At 37.5% G+C, this 25,261-nt stretch overlaps 1 protein-coding gene across 2 annotated transcripts in view; it reads right to left on the minus strand.

Moving 5' to 3' along the window:
- The window catches only part of TMEM245 (transmembrane protein 245), a 78,709-nt gene that overhangs the window by 22,394 nt on the left and 31,054 nt on the right, over positions 1–25,261 (minus strand). For both annotated transcript variants that reach the window (XM_030229624.2, XM_009089299.4), the window contains 7 exons: positions 22,609–22,713; positions 21,209–21,291; positions 18,992–19,082; positions 18,088–18,186; positions 16,098–16,229; positions 9,270–9,392; positions 5,474–5,619 (listed from right to left, as the gene is read on the minus strand). In XM_030229624.2, the coding sequence (XP_030085484.2) occupies positions 5,474–5,619; positions 9,270–9,392; positions 16,098–16,229; positions 18,088–18,186; positions 18,992–19,082; positions 21,209–21,291; positions 22,609–22,713 (779 nt within the window). The remainder of the gene's footprint in view (positions 1–5,473; positions 5,620–9,269; positions 9,393–16,097; positions 16,230–18,087; positions 18,187–18,991; positions 19,083–21,208; positions 21,292–22,608; positions 22,714–25,261) is intronic.

A 25,261-nucleotide genomic window follows, 5' to 3' on the forward strand; every position in this document is an offset into this window, starting at 1 on the left:
CCATACCCGTGTGCATGCACTCATGTGAAAGTATCGCACACACTAAATTGCACTGAGGCCGTGAGAACATGCAACTTAGTAATGTGCAATATCTCCACCAGAGCAAGCAGAATGGGAGCTTCAGGGAAGAAGGGTATGGTGCATTCAGGAAGAGAACGACATGCTGCTCAGGGAAAGGAAAATGGTTCAGGCAAAGGTGTGCATGCTACTACTTGGAAACCTGTGACTTGGAGAATTACTGCTTCATCCATTCAAAAACAAAACAAAAATAAAAATCCAGACAAGAGCAACCCCTCCCTAGTTCAGGGGTAAAGAATTTAATTTTCCTACTTTAGCAGTAAAGTAGGTGACTCATAACAGATTTTATTTTACAGAACTCTTCTGAACAAAGCAAATCTCACACTGTTATGGGCAGATAACGATTCTCTTGAACCTTCAGAATACGACATAACTGACTATAGTTACAAGGAAGAAAATCACTAGCTACTATTGAGAATTAAAATGATCTAAATACAGTAAACTCATCCAAGTGGTCCTCATGTTTCTAAAGCAAGTCATCTTCCTAAACCTGACAAGAGTGGTGCCAAAAGAATTCCTGCACCTCAACCTACTCTGGCATATACCTTCTGTCACAGCTGTCAGGCTCCTTGCTGCTTCCCTTTTTTCGTTCCTATGGCTGACTTTAAATGGTTTCAGTGTAAGAAAATCATGTATTTACTATATTCACAGGCAGCTAATCACCACTGTCAGTCAAAGGAGACACTCACACATGATGAATTATTACCCCTTTGTAATTAATTACATTTTTGTCCTGATACCCACTTACGCGATATGGAAAAAACGACCAAAAAAACCAAACCAAACCAAAGAAACAAAAAAAACCCACAAACAAACAAAAAAAAAACCAAAAAGAAAAAAAAAAGAAGAAAAATTAGAGGAAATAAAAGAGGAAGAAAAAAGAAAAAAAAAAGACAGAACTGTGGAGGGATTAAATGCAAAAGACAAATGAAGAATATGACAAGAATTAAAAAAGAGTAATGAAATGTGGCCACACCAAAAAAGTTAGAATCAGACTGAGAATAACCTGAGATTGCAAGCCAAAGGAAAAAAGAGAACAGATACACCAACTGGCTTGAAGGACCAAAACTACTAGAGAACAAAAGCTCTTTTACTGCTGAGGCATTAGCAGTATTTGGGATGATTATAACTTTCCTAAATTTTTATTTCCTATTTATAGGCAATGGCACATGAAGTTCCAGCATGGAATTTTGAACTAGTTGGTTGATTTGAAAGAGAACCAGTACTTCATACATCAGTCAGAAATCCCTGTGGTCACATATACCATCAGTAGTAATCTTAGTTCCAGATTTTTTACTGTGTTTTAGGGAGTCATCACGTAACTACTGACCTTTCCTCTTCCCTGTAGATTACATGCTGCCTTCCACAGATGCAAACAATGAAGAGACACAAATGCAATATATGACAACAAAGCACACACAAGTGTTTAGTCTAATCATAGGAGCATTTTCATGATGAAAGTTACCCAAAATCGGGAAAACTGGTTTATGACCAATTTGCAAATCTGTTTGTTCCATAGTCCAAACACTGTCAGTTCCCATCTGGAGGGCTGCTTGGAGGCAGGCAGCACTGCCTGTGAAAACTGGGAAAACTCAGTCAAAGTCAGAGCAAGTGGCATATCTGGGGTAAAGGCAAATGCCCAGCCAGCTTACAGTAACATTCACAACACAGGAAAAGACCAAACTAGCAGCAAATCATTCCTTAGATTGCCATTTGCCTTCCAGTCCCAAGGGAGACCTAGAAAAGAGTTCTTTTGTTGACTGTCAGGGGTTCCTTGGCCCCTTCTTTCCCGCTGCCCCTCATAAAAATGTGCCATCTCTTGAGCGCTGAGGCCTGAAGGATTGGGGAGAGGAGGACCTTCCTTCCATCAAGCTGCTGCCCTCCCCACCTGGCAAGGGACACTCCCATCAGCTGTCCTGCCTTCCCCAGATGGGAAGGGACACCCATAGCCATGCAGAAGGTAACCTGTCCAACCACCACCCAAGCTTTGACTTCAAACCAACATCAGCAACAGCCCCATCACCGCTCTGAGTCATATCAGTGACAGCAGCATCTCCAGAGCTGGAATTTGTCCTGCTGAGCACACAGCAGAGCTCCTACAGCCATCCCCTTCTCCTGCCCATGCTCACCCAGATGGTTACTGAAGGCTGTCACGAGCCTTGATGAAGTCAGAGCAAGTGGCATCGCTGCTGTCCCCTGATCCTCCTTTGAGGACAGTCACTTCCTCAAAGCAAGGCTCCTGCTTTTCCCAGCACAAGTTGTCCTTGGTGGAGCTGTGCTGCCTGGTGCCTCCAAGTGATCTTCTGTCTTTCCCAGCTTTGCCTTTGTACCACTAGGTTTGCCAAAGAAGTCCTTGGCTCAGGCATAGCGTGATGCTCTTGTCAAATCCCTGCTCAATCCCACCACCTGATACATGCTACTGGCATTTCGCTTCTCTGGTGTCCTGGATGAATAAATTTCCTATCAAAGAACAGCAGGGCAATTCATCCTATGGTTTGCAGCAGGAAGTTCTTGGATCACACTCAGCTTCTTCAAAACTCCTATAGTGTCACCACAGCTGCGTTTTTTCCCACTACTCAAATTCAAATTTATAATCTGTGGTATTTTGACAGGTACAGTGACATTCAACACTTGGCTCAAAGCAGCCTGGAAAGCTGCTCTTACCCCTATACAGCTCATAAATCTACTTGTGTGAACAGAGAAAACTGCCACTGTATTTACAAACTCACCATCAAAGGAGTTAGAAAAGTATTTATAAAATTTATAGCTATTTATTGTCCATAAAATAAAAAACACAGTGCAGTTTCAATGAGAGAAACTGAAATGGGAAAAGTTCTTTGTTATAGAGCTTGCTGGGTAACATCTTTACATGAAGGGATTTCAACAAAAACAAGTTGCCAATTGCCCTCCTCTTCTTTCCCCCTTGCTTTTTTCCTCTGAAATGGCAAAGCACACAAGGAAACAGACTTCCTTTATTACATCTAAGTTTCCTAGTGCTTTTCACAAACACATTTTAAGTAAAAGAGCATACAAGTGACTGGCAACATGGAGGATGATTATTCTTATGTCATTTGGTTTATGAGCAAGAGAGAGATTAGGTCTATCTCTTGCCAGGAAGATCCCTGCCCTCTAAACAGGACTAGTTAGTTAGACTGTCTTAGCTGTCTTAGCTTTGTGCACATGGTATGTCGGGGTGAAGAGTGGTGGGAGCTGGAACACAGCTGGTGACTTCTGAGATTTATCAGAATCTTTTTGGTCAACTTGAAAGCATGGATATATTGAGGGTGAATTCATATTGTGTAATGCTGTCATAGTCTAATAATGAAAGCAACTACAGGTGTTTCATTATTTGATAATTCATAACACAAATGGAGCCTCTTCCCTCCTATCACCAAGCACTAATATCCACTTTGCATGCCATTTACAGATGAGGTGAAGAAGCCATTTTTAGGTTCCTGCAGCAACAACTCATCTCCAAAAAGAAAGAATAGTTCCTACCTTGGGACAAAAGAAAGGGCTTGAAGTAGCAATTGTTTTTCATATGACAACAGATTCATGCACAAATTCATGAAAAATTGTTACTACACTCGCCATATTTACATACTGAAGATCACAGTAGGTTTTGAGTGGAAAGCTGGCTAATTAAGAAACATTGGGATAAATCCTTAGGTACAACTGAGAAGTGAGGAATTTCTAAAAATCTCAAAAGAATCATTCCAAAGAATTCAAAAAGGCACCAAGTACAGGCGATTCCAATCAAATATGAGTGACTGATTCAGGCTACCTTACTGAATACACAGACCAAGGTCCCTTGTGTATGACAAGCTGCTTCCCATTCCCCATTGTCCAGATTCTCCAGACACTGGCTTTTTCCCATCATATTTGCAGTCACTGATGCATGCTGGCTCTTTCCTACTCATTTTCCTGGGGCTTCTCTAAAATTATTTTCTTTCTTTCCTCCATTCCAATTCTGAGAAATACCTTGGGTCACCTGTTTCACATACCTGTAAACTTGTAACTGCATTTAATACAATCCTCCTCACATAGTATCCATGCCCAGATAAACCATATCCTACTTTTTCACACTGTTCCCCCCAACCTTGGGCTAAAGAGAACAATGGGTGAGACTAGTATCAGTTTCTAAATCCGCTCACAGTATTCAGAAGAGATAGAACTGAGATACTAACCATGTGATCAATGAAAACTCAATAGCAGTCACTCAAGAGAAGGCTATTAACTTTTTGGCAGAATTCCAAATCTGTTGCCTTTTACCTGAATTGCCCCTTCATTTCAAATGACTACAGCAGTTAGCATTCTAGATCAAGATCCTACACAACATAATACAAACTTGCCATTGTTAAAATGGCAAACATTTAGCAGTGAGTTTGGAAAGCAGCTCTAATACCTCTCCAGTTTAAAGCCTACCCATCTATTGTATGTATGCACAAGATGACACTGAAAGCAGTGGTGTAAGAGGCAATGGCTAAATGAAATTCAGCACAAAGTCTGTTCACTTTGCCCAGACCATCAACTTTTTTTAAAAAGTAAACTATGACTTAAACATCTTATTTAAAATCCAATTTATTACATTACCAGCATGTTAGTGTTTCAAGCTGCTAACAGGTGAAAGCTGATGATTTTATTAATCTGTGATTAATGAACTTTACTACACCACCCCAAAAACAGCTTTACTGTGAAATCTTTGTGAACCATATCTAAAAACTAAAAAATTCTCCTTTAATTACTGAAGTAGTTTAGAGCCAACATACAAAAATGGTGACTCAGCATGAAACACTGTGCATGCATTCTGTAGGTGCAGCACAGCAGTGCTCCAAGTGTGATAAGGAGAGCACTCCCCTGGTGTTCCCTTTGATGTAATTTGGTTTATAGAGGTCATGAACCAGATTTCTTTCAGGTGAAACTGAACTGGAAAATATTCTCCAGAAGCATATCTAATATACATTCCAGGTACAAATGGGTACTTATTCTCCAACATCAGACAAAATATTTCAAACTAAATAATTCTGAAATGTGTACAACACTGGTGTCAGGTCCTCTATTTCTACTGTTTTGCTGCATGCATCTGCTCCTACTGAGCTGCACCAGCTGTTACTGCCAACACAACTCCAAATACTGCTTCCTGATGAGTTAGGGATATCATGGATGTAGCAGTTTTACAAAGCACTACTATTCATGACTGCACAGACCTCTGAAAATTCTTTAGCCAAGTCCAATCAAATTAACAATCAAAGGGGAAAAAATCATCAATGCTAGGTTCTTAAAATAATTTTTGCAACTCATCTTTGAAACACAAGCTGTTGCAATTGTTAATTATCTGCAGCTGAACATAAAATTTAAAGAATTTTAAACAAAGGGCAAGAAATCAGCAATTTACCTTATTGCTTCCTCCACAGATTGGCCAACTATATTTGAGGAGGGACCTGGCTGAGACAAAGGTGTCAGGCTTATCACCCATTTTACTGGCTTGTAATATTCATCACTGGAGCTTAAGAGGTAGAACAGCGTGGTCAGAAAAATCACCTGCAAAACAATTTTAAGTTTTAAATGACAAGGTAATAAATACTTCACAGAATTAGAGCATGCAGCTATGCTTCAGACATTGAATTTTACTGAAAAGGAAGAAGATACTCTTCCGCAAGCCTGGATTTAGAAAAACAGAGCTGAAAGAATTATTTACTCCCCTGCTCTAAAAAGGACTTAACATTTACAGCTAGACATTATAAAACTTCTGCCTCTGTTCAGCTTCTTTCCAAAGTCACATCTAGACCAAACAACTAGAATGCTGATAAACATCATAATTGTGGGGCTCTTTGGTTCTTTTTCAGCATGCTTAATCAAAAAATTTCAGCATGTTGCAGATCAAAAAATTGCTGAATAGTTACATCTACTCTCCAAACAAGCAAACAAAACTGCCAAATAAATTTGGGCTGTCTCAAGAGTCATTATGCAGCTGGGTATCATATATAAATTACACAAAAATTCACAACCATAAATTTTATGTTAAGCTGGCAATTCTAAGCAAATATTCCTCCTGTAAGTTTGATGAGTCTCAGCGGAAGTGATGGCAGTTCCACTGTTTCAGTTAAAAGACAAAAAAATTATAATCAGTTTGGATCAGCTTCCTCTATGTTGCAGTCAACTATGTTTCTCTTATCTTCCTGTCAGTGGGCTCAGCAACTTCTTGGGTAAGAATGAATCACAGAACTGTGTCCATCTTGAAACAGAATACCTCAATCAAGAAAAATCCATTCTGGATACTCCAAATGTAAACTATGGCTTATATTTCTTTCCTCCCAAGATTAGAAAGAATTCTTTCACTTTCCTTGTTTCCTACCTACTTGTATTCTAGAATAAACCACATCTTAATCTTTTCTTTATGAGCCAAACAGCCTGATCTCCATAAGTCTCTTACTTTCAAGCATTTTATCCAGTTTGCAGACACCTCATGCTCTTTTCCTTCACTCCCTCTGAAGATGCTCAGAAAACAAAATAAAAACAGCACTGCAATATTTCATAACCAATCTCAAAATGACATCTGTCTCTGTTCCTAATTTCTTTATACTCAGTAAAATGCTACTAACCATTTTCCTCCTACTCTGCCGTCTAAAACTTAAACTTGAAAGTCACTTTAAACTATTAACCTCTGTCCAAATTGCCATATATTGGTTTAGGCCATATTCCATCCCCCCAGGTGTTTAACTTCTGCCTTGGGAGATAAACCAATCTAGCTAATAAAACAAGTCATTACATTACAAGTCATTATAATAGCATGCTGTTAACATTAATTTTGAGCTTAAAAAAAATAATAACAATAATTAAGCCTTTAATGAGAGACATTCTAGCTCCAGCAGCAGTATCAGCTATGTTTTGCTACAGCTTCAAGCAAGAGAATCTTAAATCACATTTTAACATCCTTTTTAATTCTGAAACCATGGCTATTTTTCTTCCTTGATGGGCTCTGCCATTTCTAAGCTACTATATTTCCTGATTTCAGTAGAAAAGTCTATACTGAAGCAGGCACCCAGATGATGTTGTGTCTTCCTTCCACTGAGCAGATCCTTCTTCACATGCAGTTTTCAACACAGAGAGCAGCATATTGCCCTAAGCACAGTGAGTATAATATCTGCTTATCCTGACTTTTCTTCCTCAGTGTTTACAGAAGAAATTTGTTTTCTTAAGGAGACACAAGGCAGGCATACACACCCAAAGGGTGAAAGCCAAAGCAATGGCTGGGAATGAACAGCGGTGGAATAAAATAGCATTAAGCAGAACTCCAAGACAGGAAAACTTACAAATCCTACTCAATTTCTGCTAAAAGAAGGTGGACCACACAAAATTACTTTTGGAATTTTTGAGTATCTGCCTTTTAGGAAATTAATGCATTTCCTTTAACACAATAGGTGTAGAAATGCAAAAAAAACCCTGTAGTCACAGAATATAATAATATATTATCAAATGGCTTGCTGACTCTTCCAACAAGTAGAATAACCTCAATACTACATTCAGCAGCAAAAGATATGTACTGTCTTAGAGCAACTGGAGGATAAAAGCTTTCAGACCTCTTTTACAGGATATCTGAGATACCTAAATTGTTTCCTAAGCAACAATTCAAGATCCTGCTGATGACTATGAGAAAGAATTTACCAAAGACAAAACAGTATGACATTTCCATAGTTAAAGAATTGATGGATTACTACTTCATGCTGCAGAATTTTTCCTGTAGCTGAAAACATTAAATACTCTAAGCTGAGGAGGGATAGACTGAATACAAGGAGAAAACTCTGGGTAAACACTCTCTACCAAAATGATAATTCAGCATTTCCATAGATATCAAGAAACACACAACCTAAATACTCATGCATCAGGTCCATTGATTCCGTAAATATTTTTTTGTCTGCTTTTCATACTCAATTTTCTGCTGAAAAGCTTCAGGGTTTTCTTTGTTGGGAGTTTTTTGCTTGTTTTGGGTTTTCTGGATGTTTGTTTAATTGTTTGTTTAACAGCATCCAAAATCTGTGCATTCTCTGCAGAACTGTAGATGCCCACCAGCCAAATGGAGCTTTTTCTCTTCCAATCTTTGTCACAGAACATGAGCAGAGTGAGTAACTGTGTGCACGTGTGAGTACACACATGTGCATATAATTATTCACCCATTATACATCCATGTGCACATGTGTGCAGACAGAACTTGGATTCAGAAGTGAAATACAAGTGACATTTCAGTAACTAATGATCAGTTTTCAAAAGACTGTTGAAGATCTGAACACAATCTTACTGGATCGTGGATGGATGTGCTACACAGATTGACATTCCTACTTAATTTTTTGATGGAAGATGTATTTTTCAAAATTGAGCTTTTGAACAAAGTGTCCATTATTTCCATGCTTTAAAGAACAAATTTTTAAACCTAAAATAGAATTCAGTATTTTAATTTCTATTCAAGATGACTAAAACTGAATTGAAATGTAACTAGAAGAAAAGCCAATCACTTTGAGCATTATCTTGTTGGAAAATTTAAGTTAGTTTGTGTCACCCCAAATTACTAAAAACTTTTCCGTAGCAACTAGGAAACCTGAATGAACTTGATATAAGTCATTAGGCATGTAAAGATAAATTTTGTATCTGAGCCTGAGTGCCTTGAAATCATTGGCAATTAGTTCCCAAGCTTGCAATTTCTGTATACCAACATTTTGGACACAGTTTTAAACGTGCCAGCTTGGGTGAAGTTGTGGACTAGGAAGAAATAAAATGCACTCATGCAATCTTTTTTTATGGAAGACAACTAGAGAACAAAATTGGTGATTTCCCTGCAAAAATTTTTTCCATCTCCTGAACACAATGTCTTGTATAGGGATATTCTTATGCAGACATGCCATAAGATTTCAGTTATGTAAGACATAACAAACTACAGCTTAGTACCTTCAAAGACTGAAACAAGAATTTTCACTAACAAAATAGTGAAGACAGGAAGACTTACTACCTCCTAATCTTGCCCTCCGCCTAGAATGCCCCCAAAGAGATAGCAAATTGGCAAAAGCTCACAGAATTTTGGTATTTGATGAGTTTAGAAGATGTTTTCAATGCTTTAGGTTTGACTTTCATTGTTACAATATGTGCAATTAGGTTACTCCAGTAAAATGGACCATGTAAATCAATGACACACTACTCACCACTGAAAGCACAAAATTGAGAAGAGCTGTCCCACTGTGGAAGAGGATTGTCACTAATGCTGTAACCGTAGTAAACAAGAGGCTCACATTGCGACTCATCACTATCCACAGAGACTCCAGGATCTGAAAAAGGAGGGAGAAGACAGATTTAGACATTGGATGCTACTAGCAAGGACAGAGAACTACTTGCTGAGTGATTAATCTCCATCAAGCTAAACAAAGATGACCTAAAAAAAAAAAATCATCTTCCCTCACTCCTATACTACAGCAGGTTCTATCATGTGAAAATGTCCACTTTACCAAAGGTAAGTTTCTGTGCAGCTGATTATAAGGTTTTGGAATTTTTCTCTCAGTATTCAAAATTATTTCATTATGCCAAATTGCAAAAAAACTAGATGTGGTGACACTTGTTTACTGTGATTAACATTCCAGCCAAGCAGATTTTGTTTTGGGAGAAAATATTCACCTTTTCAAAAGCAGAAATATTAAGACACAAAGAACAAGGAGTAACATTACAAGGTAGAAATAAATCTGATGTTTAATCAAATAATAAAGTTACTATATCAATATATTTGTTGTTAAAAGCTTTCATGGTAATGAAATGCATGCTTTTAGTACGATCTGCAGAAAAATGCAAAAGTTGTGCTTTTGAGTTACATCAAAAGCTACATCAGTAAATCAAGTAATTATCAAAAACTAGCAACTATTAGTCTTGGTTTAACAAATAGCTATTAGACTGAATTAAAACAAAACCAATCAACCAACACCTCCTAAAACCAAAAAAACCTTCCTCAGTAATCAGCAATTGTAGAGCAGACATGTGATCACCTCTCCTTTAGAAGTGAGTGAATCATATTAAACATGAACTTGAGAGGGAATAAGCGCCAGGGGAAATGACAGGGAATTACAACACAGAAAGACCTACTTAGTTCATGCTTCCTACTATTTAATGGGAATTATGAATCTTAAAGCTCATCTTTTGTACAGATTTTATTAGTGTCTCTTGAGAATTCAAGTGAGGTTAGAAGTGAAGAGGACACTGCTGAAAAATGTTCTCTCACTGGCACCTATCCCTTTGCTTCTTCTACTGACTACAAATTCTTTCTGGGGGTGTAGCAGCACGAAAAATTCAAGCAGCCCCTAGGTAACATTATCATGTGCACATTATGTTAGGAGGACTGTAGACACACAGGACAGTGAATTCTGAGGGAGGGAATGGTTTGTAGCTAAAGCAGAGGCCTTCTGGTTGGTATTCAGGAAGGATAATGCCATCATTGTTAATAGCAGGCCTTAAGCTGTATGCAAGGTTCCCCTCCCAGATATTTAAGCTTGTTACTAGAACTTGGTGGGCAAAAAGGAGCTTCTGTGCCACAGGTCTTCTGTTATAATGTGCAGTTTAATCACAGAACAGCAGCAAAGGCCTTGAAAATAGGGACATAGGTTGAAAACAAAGGTCCCCTCAAACAGTGCTTTGAGTAAGAAGGCATTGAAGATGCACAACTTTGTGAGCTAGGAAGATTGGTTTTCCATCAAGAAAATGAGGTAGGAACTAAGAAAGGGGGAAAGAAACCACAACAGGCTAACAACAGGACAAGGCAGCTGTCACGACCTGTAAAAGTAATACTTTTCCCAAGTATCACAGCCCACAGTATGACAGGGCAGAGGCCAAAGGGTGGGAGCTGTCTTGAATAAGAACACTTTATGAAAGGACAAGCTCCTTAATCTGAGGGAAGAGGATGTCCATAAAGTTCCAGATTTGCATACCTCAAAGCTCTTCAGCCAGCTCATTTATACTTCTGTGACTCAGCCCACTAAGCACAGCCTCTATTGGTGACAAATACACAGCACCATCATGATGGTTTTTTAGCCTCACAGCTCATGTAGGACATGATTGTTAAGGACTGACCACTTTCAATACATAATGATAATGATTAGGATACTGCAAAGCAAATCACTGGCATGAAGCCTGTTGTTAAGGAAAAGTGGGCTAGTCAAGTTTTGCTCTAAAGAGTAAAACTACTCTGCTTTAACAGCCTTCTAACCAGTAATCACAGCAATTGTTAAAACCCTCACTTGCAAAACATAACCTGAGCTGATACCAGTGAGAGTTTACAAGGAGAGGCGCTTGTTCCATCTGCCAGAGGAGAGCACAGAATTGGTGGGACTGTGAAAGTTTTCAAAATAGGATTTTCTCCAGTATAGGCAGGATTTATTGAACACTTTCCCTAGAAGCTTAAGCCTGAGGGCTGATAACCAGGAGTATACAACTGCAGGTAGTTTGAATGTAGGTATCAGGTTGTTCCATTAACATCAGGAATGGCTCTTCCTGCGTGAACACCCTTGTTTTGTGGAGTCATTGATTGGAACTGTTGAACCAGTTATCACCAGCATCTGCTTTAGAGTAAGTGTAGATAGTGCCTTTCTACAGCTTTGGTATGTCTTAGGAAAGCAACTGCATCTTTTAGGATTCCAACTTTTAGTCTCCAACCACAGAGTATTCCTTGTTATGCATATGTATCATTAAAATGTCAAGATACAAGCTTTTCATAGCTAAGGTGAGAAGACAGACATAGCAGTCACTAATCATTACTGAATACAGTGTCAGAACGTGCTCAAATACCTACCACTCACAAAACCAAATTACATACAGCTGCACCTAAAGTTCATTATGCTGTTTGATTCCCAGAGCCCACTGCAGCTAAGTTGATGAGGTCACCTACTACAGTAAAGAATTGTTAACACCTTGCCAGCTGAGTGCTCCAAAACACAACAAAGTCACACACTATTTATGCAACAATGTTACAGCACTTTTGGTTACTTTTTTCCTACTAAATAACAGGAAAACCACACCTCTTTCCCCAAACCACTGCTCTGTAAGCAGCTGTGAGGGATCAGTGTTTAGAAGAGCTACAAAGCTGTACAGAATTCAGGACTCTCACACATCACACTGTGCCACCAGCAGCATCAGTTACTCTGCCTTTCCAATGTGTAACAGGCAAGAAAGAAAAATTCTCAGTCATCTAGAGTGTCCTCTTGGCCACTTTTAAACTGGTCAACACCTGAAAATGAGGATTTAAAAGGCACTTGATCAAAACAGTAATTTACTGAGAACTTCAAGCCAGCAAACTTCTGGAAGCCAGATAAAACTGTATTTAACTCAATTCTGTATAAAGGGAATAAAACTGGATGCAAAGATGTGAAAACACCCCCAACAGGCTAGTTGATATATTACTGAAAAATGGACTGAATTAACTATAAACTTACGAGATTACTTGAAGAAATTACTGGAGCCAGAGAAAAATATTAGGATGTGTAGCAACTCAGTGAAATATCTGAGGAGCTGACTTGATTTAAAATGCACAGATCAGTCATGCTAAAAGCATGGAAAGGGAAACCTAACTAAGCTGAAGCTTGCTGTGAATATCTCTGTGCAAAGTCTTCCATCTTCCTGTCTGTTAGATCTCTGAATTAGATACCACCTGCTGGTGGAATGATGATTATTCTTGTGCAAGGAGCCAAAAGATCAAATTAAGAAGACATTAGCAATGTCTCATGTAACATCAAGGGAGCTCTGAGTCATCATTCACAGATTTAGCCAGCAGCAATTCACTTCCTCAATGCTACAAGCACACAAGAAATGGAGAAAAAGGTTTATGAATGGAAAAGCAGGTGAGTGAGGAAAGAACGACTCTTTTATCTTTCAGAAATTAAATCATAATAGTCCAGCTACATGCTGCCTATTTCATCCATCTGATAAACTACCTTAGAGTGGAGTATGGGGTGCAATACAAAACAAAGTGAGGCTCCACTCTTGCTCTCTCTGCCAAGAGTGAGATTAAATAAACCCCACTTCAGAAACACACCGCTGATTATATTATGCTGATTTTTAATGCTACTGCCTCTAATACTGGAAAAAGGCAGCAGTGCTGCTAACGCCAAAGCTTTTAGAGAAAAAAAAAAGGCAAACTGATGACTTGGAAAAGCTTATCTTCGTATTAAATCTTCAGGCAATTTACATGTTTATATAGTAAATTACTTTAAAATAATTAAGTCTGTCTACATCAAACTGCAGCTAAGCATAACTGCTATAATGAACAGCACATTTTGAGGGGGGTACAGAAGTCTTCCAAGCTTTACCTGATACTCGAAGTTGCAAAGCTGAATCGATGAGTGTTGTTACAAATTAAATGAACACCAGCAATTCCCCAGCCCACCTACATCAGTAATCTAATTACATGCCTTCAACTCTTAAAATGAAAATTTCTTCCATTATGGGAAAAGCCTGGAGTGAAACAGTAGCATATGTCTTCTCTTAACATTTTTCTTACAGCAAACACTCCTCCTATTAAGGAGAAAGAACACTTCCTTTGATTTCCATCAATGGAAAAGAGCTTATCTACTTGTGGCTGTAATATGACTTTGTCAAACAGCTGTATTTTTAGAGAAAACTCATCTGTTCTATTGGGAAGTACTTCAGAAAGCCAAAGCAAGACAGTTATTTTTTGGTAAACTCAATCTATGCATAAATATTTGTTACATGCAAGTAGTGTAATCATGCCCATTTATTCTTTTCCAAAAGTGGAGGAAATCTCATTAGAACTTTGTATCTACTTCTTTACACAGCTCTTTACAGCTATCTCATTGTCTTTAAATTATCTGTATGTTAAAAAAAACCTGTCAACACAGCTTTGGGACTGTACCGTGTCTTGCTATATTCTTAAGAACTGAGAGCCAGCATTGATTTCAAGTGTTCGACTTCACTCTCCCCACAAACAACACCCTCAAGCAAAAAATAAAAAGAACAGTTTGGGTTGGAAGGGACCTTAAAGATCATCTGGTCCCAGTCCCCCTGCCATAGGCAGGATCACCTTTCCTTAGACCAGGCTGCTCAAAGACCCATTTAATCTCATCTAAATCCCACTCAAAGTTCAATAAAATATGAAAAAAGCAAACAAACATAAAACCCAAACTAAAGAATCTAAGCAACAGAAAAATTAAATTCCCCAGAACATACACTCCCAGAAGCACTCACGTAATTTAAAATATTAACCCTTCCCAATTCAGTATGCCATTCTAATAACCCATTGTTCCACTTCAAAATACCAGGAGAAAGGTTTTCATGCTCTGGTAAAAACATACATCTTGAGTACAGTAAGGCTGCTTTGTATCTTCGGCTAGGTAAGAAACTTGCTTAAACATACCAGACTTTGGCAAAAGCTATTCTTATTTTAATAATCTCCAAGTTTTAATGACCTAAACAAGAGCAGAGACTGTATTTTCATCAATTTTAATTAAAAACATTAGCGTGAGTAATATTTATGCAATGCACTGTAGATGAGCAAGCCAGGAAAGAAAATGCTGCCCAGTAAGGATGTGAAATCAGGATTTAGAGCTTTATACTAAGCTGACTGGTTTACAGTCTGCTATTAAGGACATGAGTACATGGAGAAAAAAGACAGGTGTTTCCCCACTGCTGATGAGTAATGAGTTCCTGGAAATAAACAGGAAAGCAAGTCAATCGCCAGCACTTTTTTCTTGAACTTTTATAACAGGCTTTAGAAATAAAGCAAGCATGTTAGCTGGATGAAAATTTTAATGTTTTTCATTCTTAAATATTTATTCTCTTTACACTTTACTTAGCCTCTCTCCAGCCTGCTAAGATTACTGAAGCACATTTTACATTACAGTTTCTGAGCACTGTGCAGCAATGCTGCAAATGACACACTCTTATCAAGTAGTTTCTCCTCCTTCTGTGCCTCTTGCCTAGAAGGAGGCTCCACATTGATTTTATATCAGGATGTGCTGTGCATTTTTAAACCCTTTGCCTCAAGCATGCATGGCCAACTTTGAGAAAGTACCAAGCAAATTTCATAACTAACTGAAAAAAGGTTTACTGCAATAAAGTTTCTCTCAACTCTTTTTTGTCTCACATCTTCTTCTATGGTAGAAGCTGTAACAATTTAAGCAGCAATTGGGGGAGGACAGAAAAAGCACACATGCCTATCAGTCTAAACCAAGGACTGCTTGGAGGCACATACTAGCTTCAACTACATCCCCAGATCTGCTATAGTGCCAGTTAGGTATAAATAATAGTCTTACAAAACTGAAGATAATGTAATGACAACAGCTCAAGTCAAGGATGAACTATACTGGGGATTGACTCTATGTATTAAGCATTTAGGATTTCACATGATTTTTTTAGTGAAAAACCTTAATTTGGATTGCTTTCAATGCTTCCTCTTTTTCTCCCCATAAGGTGAAATGTTTGTATTCAGGAATTGAGACTGTATAAAATACTAACTTCATTCTCCACATAACTTTCATAAAAGAAGAAAAAAATAAGCTGCCTCCAACTCAACAAATAATAGTAATTTGAGGTAAAAATAAAAATAAATAAATAAAAAAAAGGATCACCCCCCCCCTTTTATTGCTTGGTTTTGTTTTCACAACCTCTAAGTCAATAGCTTCTTCAGTTATAACTTATATCAATTGTTTTCTTCTTTAAAGAGAAAAGACTTCATAGAATAATGCACTGAAAATCAGCTTGCAGGTGACACAGGTAACAATATGCCTCAGGAAGACATGTAGGAAGCTGGTATCCATGAAGATACTGAAAGCACAAGAGCTTCTTTATCATAAACATTTGTTTGTTTTACAGTTATATCTTAAATAGGCTTGCAACAATTGCTTAGGCAATTGTAAATAACATTAACAGCATTTCTATAATTTTCCATTTACTTGAATCCATAACCTTAGTGGTACTCCAAGGAGAAATTGCTATCAGTTAAAAATTAGACCAATTTCATAGTAAGTGCAAAGAATCCGTACCGAGAGAAACGTTTCGATGTTATCGTGAACAAAGGATGCAACATCTTGCCAGTCCAGAATATCTCCAAGCCAGCTGTTCTGACGGTTTATGTGCCACTTGTGTCCTTTGTGTCTTCCAGAATGTGTTACATTCTTAAAAACAAAGAAAATAGACATCTGAATACAATTTAGAGATACGAGAAAGACAAAAGCTAATGCTTTAGAATGGTGTTTTCTTAAAAAGGAATAGATCCAACATGCATTTAAATACTTAGAGCTGCTTCAACTGGCATTCCCTAAAATACCTGGAAGTACTCTGTACACTGGAAAAATTAAAATCTGACAGAAAACCGTTGTTAATTATCCCATTTAATTACATATGTGTATATTGTATTGATTCACCTCAATTTAAAGTTAACTTTACTGCTTGACTGATACAATAGGATCTATTTTGCTCTTAATGAAAGCACATAAGAAAGAGGTAATGATTTCAATTACTGCCTACATAATTCACTGTCTGTAAAACACAAGTTTTCCCAGCACAGCCCACAAAGAAAAATGCAAGCAGAAGTCCAAGCAACTAGTTTTCTCACTACTAGTTTCTACCTCTCCAGAGGAAATGTTCAATCACACAAAAGCTAAAAGCTAAACTGGATGCAGGAGGATTTCTTCTGACTACACACCTTTGTAACTGCAATGCAACAAGACAACAGGACATGGCCATAAAAACAACAGCTAATTCCTCAAGTGGCTCCTCCCAAATTATGATGCTGCTATTGCCCAGTGAATAATACCCAATTACCATCTTGTATGCCACAGGCTGGGACTGTGACGAGTGTTTCAGAGAAGGATGTCAAAACTCTCTGTAAGCAAGCTTAAGCAAACCTGCTGACTAAAACATCCTAGTCTTTAACAGAAGGAGACTTCTCAAGTTCTTAACTCTGATTTTTACAATAAGTATTCCACTACTTGTTAAAATTTTCTGCACACTTTTAGCCTTAGCCACCTGCATGTCAAAATGGCAGTATCTTTCTTTACCACACATGGAAAATAACATTCCAAGTGCATTCTCTGCACTGATTTATCTAAGAGCATTGCATTTTCTGCTCATTACCAATTCTCTCTAGATGCACTGTTACACTTTGTGAGGTACTATTAGCAATGTTCTATAACAATCTACTGCCAACACAGAGATCTTTTTTCTGAGCTAGCAATTTATTGAGAGTAGAAACAAATGAATAGATGAAAATCTCCCTTGAATAGGCCTTCTGTATTTGTAAACTGAAGGGAGACCTATCACCTGTTCATCTAGTTCTATACCAAAACTGTTATTTCTTTAATGCAGAGATCCTCTTGGAAGTTTAGAGGTACTTGAAGAAAACCTGCATAAAGCAAAGTGTTAATAAATTTGCAATCATTTAAATATACAGAAGTATTTCAGGAATATGACTTCTGGATTTGGTATTTCCACTGCATAAAGGCTAATGAATTGCTCTTTCCTTTACACTGCAAACAGCACTGGCAGCATAAAATGACTTAACTCCTAGGAACTTTTCAGGATTCAGTGTCCAGAACCCATTGTAAGATGGCTGCAGAAATGCATTGTAAGAAACTTAATGAGAGGACAACTATTTTCCCACAATTTAAATTAATAAAAGTTACACAAATCATGCAGAAGACCAGTTGCTTTTTCCCAAGACATCAACAACCTGAATAATCAGCAGAAAGTGCTAAACGATGAAATACTAATTATAAAAAGTGAGAAAACTGTAAAATGGCACACACAAAAACATATAACTACTTGAGTGTAGGGCACAGCTCTGGCTATACTAAAACTGTGACTCTAGAACAATGTGTCTTACACACTTGAAACTTCTATCTTCTTTTTACCGACCTTTACTCAACTTTCCAACTTTCTGCTAATCTCTTCCTCAGAAACGCATACTTGGCATAATTATGTCAGAGTACTAAGTGATAGTTTATATGAATACCATTTAAATGAGTTACCCACCTTTACAAACCAAGAGTGATAAAGCCTGTCCCAGAGCTCCAGCACTTGTTTTTCAATCACAGCAGTGTTATTTACTTTTTCTCCTAAAATCTTATGGAGCTAAAACACATAAAAATCTATTATTACACAGGACAGAACAAAGCACGCATCCACTGATGAACTTCACGCTTGATGAATAACGTAAGATTGTCTGTAAAGGCACATTTCAAATCCAAGCTATTTGAAAAATTAGTATCAGCATGAAATACACACTTCAGATAAAACGGTTCACAATTCAAAGACTTTGTTAAAAAACATTCTGCTGTACTAAAGACTTCTTTCTGCACTGTAAAACAAATGCTGTCTCTAAAATCCTCAATCCAAAGCCCTTGATCATATCTTTAGAGTTAATATTTCATATAATTTGAGATGTGTGCTAGACACCAAATATATGAGTAAGAATCCTGGCAAATTCTTCTTCTGAAGAATATAGCTTAACTATTCAAATTATGATTTAAAAAATGTCTAGTATACCACACCCAGCCCAAAAAGAAATTAGGGGAGAGGGAGGGGCAGTGGTCGCAATGGAAGTTTACATTGTCTATAATACAACAGCCAAAGTCAGTTTAAAAAAAATACCTTATTTTATTTGATGCATTTTCACTGGGAATCATTAGAATAATGACAGTTTCTTCAATTCTTAAAGACAAACTATCCCTTGAACAGAAAAGACTACTGAAATCACTCCCACTCTTCCTTCTAAAGTCCCAAACCAGAGTGGAAAGAACAGATTTGTCAACAAAATGGTTAAACATGTGGAAAAGAACTACTGACAAATGTATTTTTATTTCTTTTTACTTTTATGAAATACAAGAAATTAAAACAAAAACCAAAGATTTTGAGCTTTCTGACAGCTCACTCTTACCTTGTGCGTGATCCATTCTCGGCCATACTGGTATACGTTGTTGGCTGCAGAATTGAGTGCCTTCTGAATGACCTGGGCTTCTGGGAGCCAGCTGAGCAGGTGGATTTTAAAGAGGGAAAAGAAAGTTAACTCATATATTATACCCACTTTATTACACTCAAAACACATTGCAAATTAACATTCTGAAACAACAAATAATTATGGTTAAATACATATAAAATTACTACAAGTCAAATGTTTCCTTCTACATATTAAGGAATAGATTTTCCCATAAGCAAAGCAGATTTTAATCCAGGGCACGTCATTGCATTTAAAATCCTCCAAGGTTCCTGAAGCCTTAATTTGATATCTCAGCTTTTTCAGAAGAGATCTGTTCTTCAATCTCTATGTGTGCTATTCACACAATATTTTTTTTTCCCCAGAGTTTCCTGAAAATATCATATGAAGCAGTCTCATCTAGCTGCAAACAGAACCTTTTGAAATTACCAAGCTGAATGTAAATTGTTAACATAGTTTCCATGAAAAAGCAACCAGCTGACAAAAGGTCTGGACATCAGTTATTTCTAAGTCCTCACCAAACCACCTGCTTGTGAATTTCTTCAGGGCTCACATCACTTTCAAGCAATGTACTCTACTGAGTTGTCAGCATTTTACCACTTGTGAATACAGGGCACACAATCTCTGCTTTGACTTTCTTTTTACATCTTGATTCAATGGCACTTCTTGGGAGCCCTTCCAAAGCAAAACGAAAGCATTCAGGAAACAGAACTGCTGTATTTGTTCACCTGACTGAAGATCAACATGGAAGCTCCTCTGTCTGTATAATGCTTCAGAAATGTTCCAGATTGGAATCCCAAGATATTTCAGTCACTCATCTCTAAACATAATATGAACATCGAGCTCTGAAAGCTGGTAAAGCTTCATGGATTTGGCAAGAGGTATTCTTACTCTTAATGAACCAAAATATAGTGCTATGGATACTTCAAATTTGAATGCAAACACTGGAAATAAACGTTATACTAGAATTCTGCAAATTATTTAACTAGTACTCCACTAGTTTCATTATGTAAATAAGCTTCTGACAGTCAAATTCCCATCTCCATGAGTCCCACTTATTTCCATCTTACAGCAAAAGAGAAAGGCCAAACAGCACAAGAGATGCCATGAAGGAATAAAACCAAGAGCTTTGAGTGCTTTCTGTTCTCATGATTGTGATTACTTTAGTAGTGCTAAAGCATGTATTACTACACTGGTTATTAACTATATCCTTTTAGTTCTGTTTTTGAAAAATTGTTTTGATCTTATTATACAGCATCTGCTTTCTTTCAATCTTCTTAAACCACCATCACTTTCATCTAGAATGTGCCCTTGAAAGAGTCAACCATTCTTATTCTGGAGAGATTTTTTTTTTTTGCTGTCATTAAATTGGTATCTCACACTTGCCCAATGTCTGTTTACCTGAAGCAGAATGAAAGCCACCTGAAACACACCCTCCTTAAAACCACACTTTTCAGTCTCATCTATTCCCCCTCTGATGTTCAATGACTCATTTGCTCACCAGTGTGCCCACGTTTTCCTCTGGATGCATTTCTCTCAACACCATCCCTCTCCCTTACTACTTGTCTTGGTGCTTTAGTCATTACACAGACCAAACCTTACAAACTCCCCACTGCACACACTGCACACATCTACCCATACAAGGAATGGCCCTGCCCAACTGAGTCACACCAAACTCCCCCCACCCACCCCTGAACTCTTCTTTGCTTCACTCCAGGAATAATGTCTTCAACTCCTATTCCTTCAAATGCACTCAACATCAATCTCTCCCCATTTAGAAAATAATTTAGATCTATCTTGAAACTTTCTAGAGCATTCTTTGCCAGCACTTCTCTTTCATAGAAAAAAGGGACAAAATACAGATCTCTTCATTTTCTGCACTATAAGTTTCTTCTCTATAACTGTAGCTAGGAAAGTTCATAGGGTCGTCCTTCACCACCAAAACACAACCAGCCTTCAAATGAGACACCACACTGACAGTCCTCCAGAGTGAGGCACAAACATCTCTGCTGTCTGACAGTTTAGCTTCTACATCTGCCTGTGAGAGATACCCACATTTCTGTTCACCTAGGGGATTTTTAAAATTAAAAACTATGCATAAGAGCACCTGGAAGCTTGTTCATCCACCCTATACTATTCGCTTAACTTCAGCATTCTTACTTTGCCCATTCTGGGTGACTGGCTACTGTCTCATTGATCAAGCTGCTTGTGACTTGAATCATGTGAACGCTCTCTTGATGTACCTAAATTAAAGAGAGAGAGAGGAAATGTTATGCAATGCAAACTACAACTCTTCCTACATTCAGAAAGAATTCTTTTTTTGGGGGGGGGAGGGGGAGTGAGTGGTGGAAGAGGAAGGAGGATGTGGACGAGGGGGAAAGCAAGAAGGAATGCAGTGACCAGTTTGTACATTTAAAAAATAATTCTTCTAGTGCAAACAACCCACTAGGAAAAAAAAAGTTCCATTAAGGCAAGAAACACCCAGTCAATACAATAATGAATCCTGGTCACTAGTAATAGCAGATGGAAGTTTAAATCTCATCCCATCAGTGGAAAAAAAAACCAAAAATAACAGAAGCACTGTCAAGAGAAGTACTAAAATACAAAGCAAAGCTTCAGATACAACTTTTTAAGCCATGGATCAAAGAAGTGTAAAAAGTAATGAATACTTACCTCTACCATGACCAACCCTGCTATGAAGTGCTTAACTAAATAAATTCTTCAGCAAGAATGCTAAAATACACGCTTTATAAACATCTTAATACTCCTTCTGTGAATGTAAGGGAGCTTTAGGCAGGAATGTTTGCACAACTTCAAAAGTCTTTAATTTTAAGTACTCAACATTACATATGCCTACATTTTGGAAAAAGGAGATTGACATCAAACCCATTGATCTTTGCTCCATAACTGTATTAAACATTCAATCTCCATTAACCATTTCATGTATGAACACAGCTCCATTAAGGAAAAAGGAAAAAAAAAGTACATGAGTGACCTCTTCTGGTGAGCAAAAAAAATAGACCCATCCAAACTCAGCCATAAACCAAACATCAATTTCAGAGAATACCTGAGCATAATGAATCCCAGTGCATTTAACTCAGAAAAGGATACCATGAGGTTGCTACAGGCAATTACACTAACAATTTGACAAACACAACTTAATTATTTTGCAAATGTTTCTGATGTGAGGTTTATTAAAGAGAAAAAAAATGTAAGTGGCTCTTCTGTTGACAAGGAAAGAGTCAACAGGATGCAAAACAAATCTGTTCCTGTAATACATAAGCTAGTAATTCTTTTACTAGAATAAACTTTGTATTTACAAATGTCTATATATTAGCCTTGTCATATAGGTAAAAACCACAGAAATACAAAGAAATAGAAACATTGAGATTTTTATATATTTCTGTATATTTTATAGTCCTGGAATACTGACAAGTTCAAATACAGAGCAATTAGTTCCTAAACATCTAGAAAAATTATTTAAGTTTACAATCTCATATAAGTAACCTTCATCATCAATGAAAATGAGCTTTATGATTATATTCGTTAGCACACTGTACCTTTGCAGTAAGGAGAAGAGCTAGCAGAAGGGTTCCTATCACCAGCAAAAATATTATGAAAATGCTGATTATTTTATCTAGCATTTTCTCCAACCACACGATAATCTGTGCAGAAAAAAAAAAGAACAAATTATAGCACATAAATCAATCTTTAATTAAAGCAATGCTGTATGTTATGCAACAGTATTGTTATTTTTATTTACAATCACAGTACAAAATCAGGCTCTAATCAAACAGCATTTATGCCCAAGCTTGGAGATGAACAATTAACAAGCAATGTTAGCATGATTAAGATCATGGTATGACATGTGATTCTGCAAAAAACATGTACACATTACCACAAAACACAGCAAGCTCTCTGCAAAGCAAGCAATAATTCGACAATTACTTGCTAGACCTAGAGAAGTACCTAAAGAAGACATTCATGTCAACTAGAATCCAGAAATTTGTCTTTGTTTCTTGTCCTTCAGCAACCAGGAAACTTACAGATACTGTCTGCACAGGACTTCAAAGCTATCAAGGTATACTATAAAGCACAACCATAACTTTCAGATTTGAATAGCTAAGAGCCATCTAAATGACAAATGAGGTATTTTTGCAAGTAATAAAATTTTCAAAGCTGCCTCATCACCTTCTGAACTGAAATGGGACAGGTGGGGTTCTGCATTATTGAATATCAGCCAATTATTCAGCACCAACTATTTCTATCCACTTCCAGTCTCAGGAGGATGCTCAGCTTTAAGCATGCATCAGCTAAACTGACTGATACAGGAAACAGGCACATTTGTTGTTCTGTCAGTTTACAAAAGGCCCATTCTATACAGGTCCATAAGCAAATGGTGATACCACATTTGAGTAGAGAAATTGTGATAATGTCATTCAAAACAATCAAACTGCTCAGTCACATGACTTTGCAGAGTGCTCTGGAACACAAGGTGAGCTTCATCTCATACACAAACTGACTGTTTACATAAAAAGCTGTGAAAGCACATGCAAGCATGACCAAATACATTTTTCTAGCCCCTATGGTTCAAATACCAGATCTATTTCTAGTCCACTTAGCATTACTACAGGAAAAAGCAGCAGCACAATTGTAAAATTTGTGATTCACGAGAACTAAGGTCAAAGCCAATGTGTAGTAAGCGAAAGTACTTCAAATCCAAGTTATATGTTCAATGATTAAGTTGGTGATTTTTTAGTTAGAGATCTTACAAAACTACTAATATGCATGCTAATGGTTTACATTAGTTCTTTCTGCATTATTTACCCTATCCCTACACATGAAATTAACGCTGGAACAACAAACTTCTCAGACTGCTGTGTGATGACTGAATTGGTCAACACTGAAGTCAGATCTCCTATTTGACAAAAGCAAGGATTTTTTTGTGTGTGTGTTCACCCAGTAGTATCTGAGCAGTTTATGTATATCAAGTAATTACTTTTAAATTCCAAGTTTTTACCAGCTCCTTGTTTGATACAAATTAATATAAGGTCCTGTAACAAAGTCTGTACTACATTAAGAACTGCAGAAAGGAACTCAGAAAGCATGAGGAAGCATGAAAAATCTTTTGTCTCAAGTATTTTTAACCTAAGTTTGGTTTTCAGCATTGCTAACAGATTTCAGCCATCAGAAATGCATTGCCAGTGCTGGAGGCAAGTGACCTGCTTGCAGCAATACCGCAGCTCTCTGAAAAACTTTGAGCAGCCTATGTAGATAGGGCATATATACAGGGGTTACCTCTTTGGAAATAAGACTGAAACGAGATTTGCTGTGTCCTCCCAAGCCTCATGTACATCTAGTGATTATGCAAGAGAAGCGAGAAATGAAAGTCCTTGTTTCAAAGGACAGAAATAACAAATATCACCAAGAAAACACCACTGGATAGGCAGGGGAAGAAAATTTTATAGCATGGACTTCAAAATGAAGCTATTAAAAATTAAAGCTGCACCCGTCATTTCAGACAAAGTTCAAACTCTATTTACTTTCTTAGTCAGAGTTTAAAGAAATCCAGTAGTCTTACATACAGCACCTTAATCAGATTTACTGAATCCATGTAATTGGAAGTACTGTCAGAGATTTCAAAAAATGCTAGGCTCAAAAATTGTGTGAGGGGTATTCAACAGGTGAAATCTCAGTGGACGTGAGGCTGAATGCTTTAGATGTTTTGCCATGTAGCAACTACTGAAGGTCAAGCTCCAAAAGACCAGGATGAGGACTCTCTCTGAGATGGCACAAGTATCCTTCCCAGACACTCGTACTGTCAGTTCAAATATGCCTGGACTGCCATTAAGGTGCAGCTGCAGCACATGTAAATCCTGGATTACCTTTAATCTAGTTAGTAAAGTCATGGCAGCACTGATGATGTACTGGTACCAGCAGCAGCCTCAGCCATGCCAGCCCACCTTGTCTCTATTTATTTGAGCAGGTAGCCCAAGAAAGGTGATGAAAGCCGGCTTTGGCAAGCCTACAGGTACTGCAATTCCATCTCTCAACACAGACTTAAGGGGATCCAAGTTATCTAAGTGGTACAGATACATCACAGCAGAAGACTGAATTGGACTGAGTACTGTAAAAGTAAAAGCAGATGGACATTCACTTTAGGTTATATTTACTCTCTTTTTTTCCTTCTATTAAAACATACTTTCTTCCCCT

Source organism: Serinus canaria, chromosome 2 (genome assembly GCF_022539315.1).
Source record: "Serinus canaria isolate serCan28SL12 chromosome 2, serCan2020, whole genome shotgun sequence".
In the NCBI taxonomy this organism is placed as follows: domain Eukaryota; kingdom Metazoa; phylum Chordata; class Aves; order Passeriformes; family Fringillidae; genus Serinus; species Serinus canaria.